Consider the following 1937-nt stretch of genomic DNA (forward strand, 5'->3'; position numbering starts at 1 on the left):
TGAAGTATTTTTATATTGACATAGTTTGCAGTTAAGCTAAATAAACTGGATTTTTTAAAGATTAACTAGGATCAAGACCTTTTCAGTCAATGTAATGAAAAGACTTCAGTCTACTTTTGCTTGGCATTATAAGTAGAGTTAAGAGGAACATCGTTCCAATACCACTGGGAAATTTGAACAAAGACAGACAAGTATGACATTTATTTGATTATTGTTTATAATATGCATACATTAAATTCAGAATTAAAGCTTCCTGACTCATTTCATATATACAGATATAATGCAATTTCTGCAAGTCACTAACAGTATGTCAGCAGATGGGCTGGTGATCTTTTATCACACATTCCATTAATTTTCTTTTAATAAAGTTCAGTTTGTCAATCAAGGAAGGGCAAATAAACATTAAAAAAGAGCATTTCTCTTATTGAAAAGCATCCTCTTCATCAATACTGTGAATGCCACTTTTATCTCTCTGTTCCTCAGGCTATAAATCAGTGGATTCACTGTTGGTGGCACAACGGCATAGAACACAGCAGCCAGCACATCTTGATATGGGGATGAGATACTCTTTGGCCTCATGTATGCAAACAAGGATGTAGAAACAAATAAGCCAAAGATGATCAGATGGGGCAGGCAGGTAGAGAAAGCTTTGTATTTGCCTTGTGTGGAAGGGATTCTCATGACCATGACAAAGATGTCAATATAGGACATAAGTACTAAAGTAAAGCAGACAGAACCAGAAAATATACCACTTAACAAAAGCAAAATTTCATTAGGGAGTGTGTCAGAGCAAGACAGCTTCAGCAGCTGAGGAATATCACAAAAAAAATTATCTACAATATTGGACTGGCAAAAGTCTAACCTAAATGTGGTAACAGTATGTATCATTGAATAGACCACACTACAGATCCAGGAACCAGCTGCCATTTGGACACACGCACCCCAATTCATGATTTCCCTGTAATGTAGAGGAAGGCAGATTGCTACATACCGGTCATATGCCATGACCGTGAGGAATGCCATCTCTGCAGCTCCACAAAGGACAAGCAGAAAAACTTGAGCAACACACCCAGAGAAAGAGATCACCCTGGTACTGGTTAGGGAATTGGCAATGCATTTGGGCACAGTGACAGAGATGTAGCAGATGTCTAGGAAGGATAAGTTGCCCAGGAAGAAATACATAGGACTGTGGAGGTGGTGGCTGAAGGCTACAACTAGGATAATGAGCAGATTCCAAATCAGGGCTGCCAGGTAAACTATGAAAAATACCACGGAGTATATGATCTGCTGTTCTGCAGTGTCAGAGAATCCCAGAAGCAGGAACTCAGTCACAGTTGTTTCATTTGACATTTCTTGCTTTACAAACTGTGTGGAGAGAAAAGGGTCAGATTCTGAGTGAGAAAAAATATATTAATAGGACAGAAAGAAAGCTGGTATTAATCATAGGCATAGTCATAGAAGTAGGGTCGGAAGGGACCTTATAGATCTTCAAGTCTGACCCCCTGCCAGGGCAGGAGAAAAAAAACTGGGCTCAAATGATCCCAGCTAGGTAGGCATCAAGCCTCCTCCTAAAGACCCCCAGGGTAGGAGCCAGCACCACTTCCCTTGGAAGTTGGTTCCAGACCCTAGCCGCCCTCACTATGAAGTAGTTCTTATGGCTGTCTAATCTAAATCTACTCTCCAACAACTTGTGGCCATTATTTCTTGCTATGCCAGGGGGCGCTGGGGGAAACAAGGTCTCTCCCAACCCCTTCTGGTCCCCCCTAGTGAGTTTATAGATTGTCACCAGGTCCCCCCTCAGCCTTCTCTTGTGTAGGCTGTACAGGTTCAGGTCCCACAGTCTCTCATTGTAGGGTCTGCCCTGTAGTCCCCAGATCATGCGGGTGGTCCTCCCCTGGACCCTGTCAATGTTGTCCACATCCCTCCTGAAGTGTGGC

General features: G+C 42.3%; 1 protein-coding gene across 1 annotated transcript; it reads right to left on the minus strand.

Moving 5' to 3' along the window:
• Positions 1 to 402: 402 nt before the first annotated feature.
• LOC149862701 (olfactory receptor 14A16-like) lies at positions 403 to 1350 on the minus strand. The gene has a single exon (XM_090055905.1). The coding sequence runs from the start codon at positions 1348 to 1350 to the stop codon at positions 403 to 405; it is 948 nt and encodes a 315-aa protein (XP_089912031.1).
• Between the last annotated feature and the right edge of the window lie 587 nt (positions 1351 to 1937).

Source organism: Crocodylus siamensis, chromosome 6 (genome assembly GCF_052110815.1).
Source record: "Crocodylus siamensis isolate JL-2025a chromosome 6, ASM5211081v1, whole genome shotgun sequence".
Taxonomy (NCBI): Eukaryota; Metazoa; Chordata; order Crocodylia; family Crocodylidae; genus Crocodylus; species Crocodylus siamensis.

Bases quoted from the DNA above. Each gene is read 5' to 3' on its own strand.
- LOC149862701 (XM_090055905.1), bottom strand. From the start codon at position 1,350: ATGTCAAATGAAACAACTGTGACTGAGTTCCTGCTTCTGGGATTCTCT.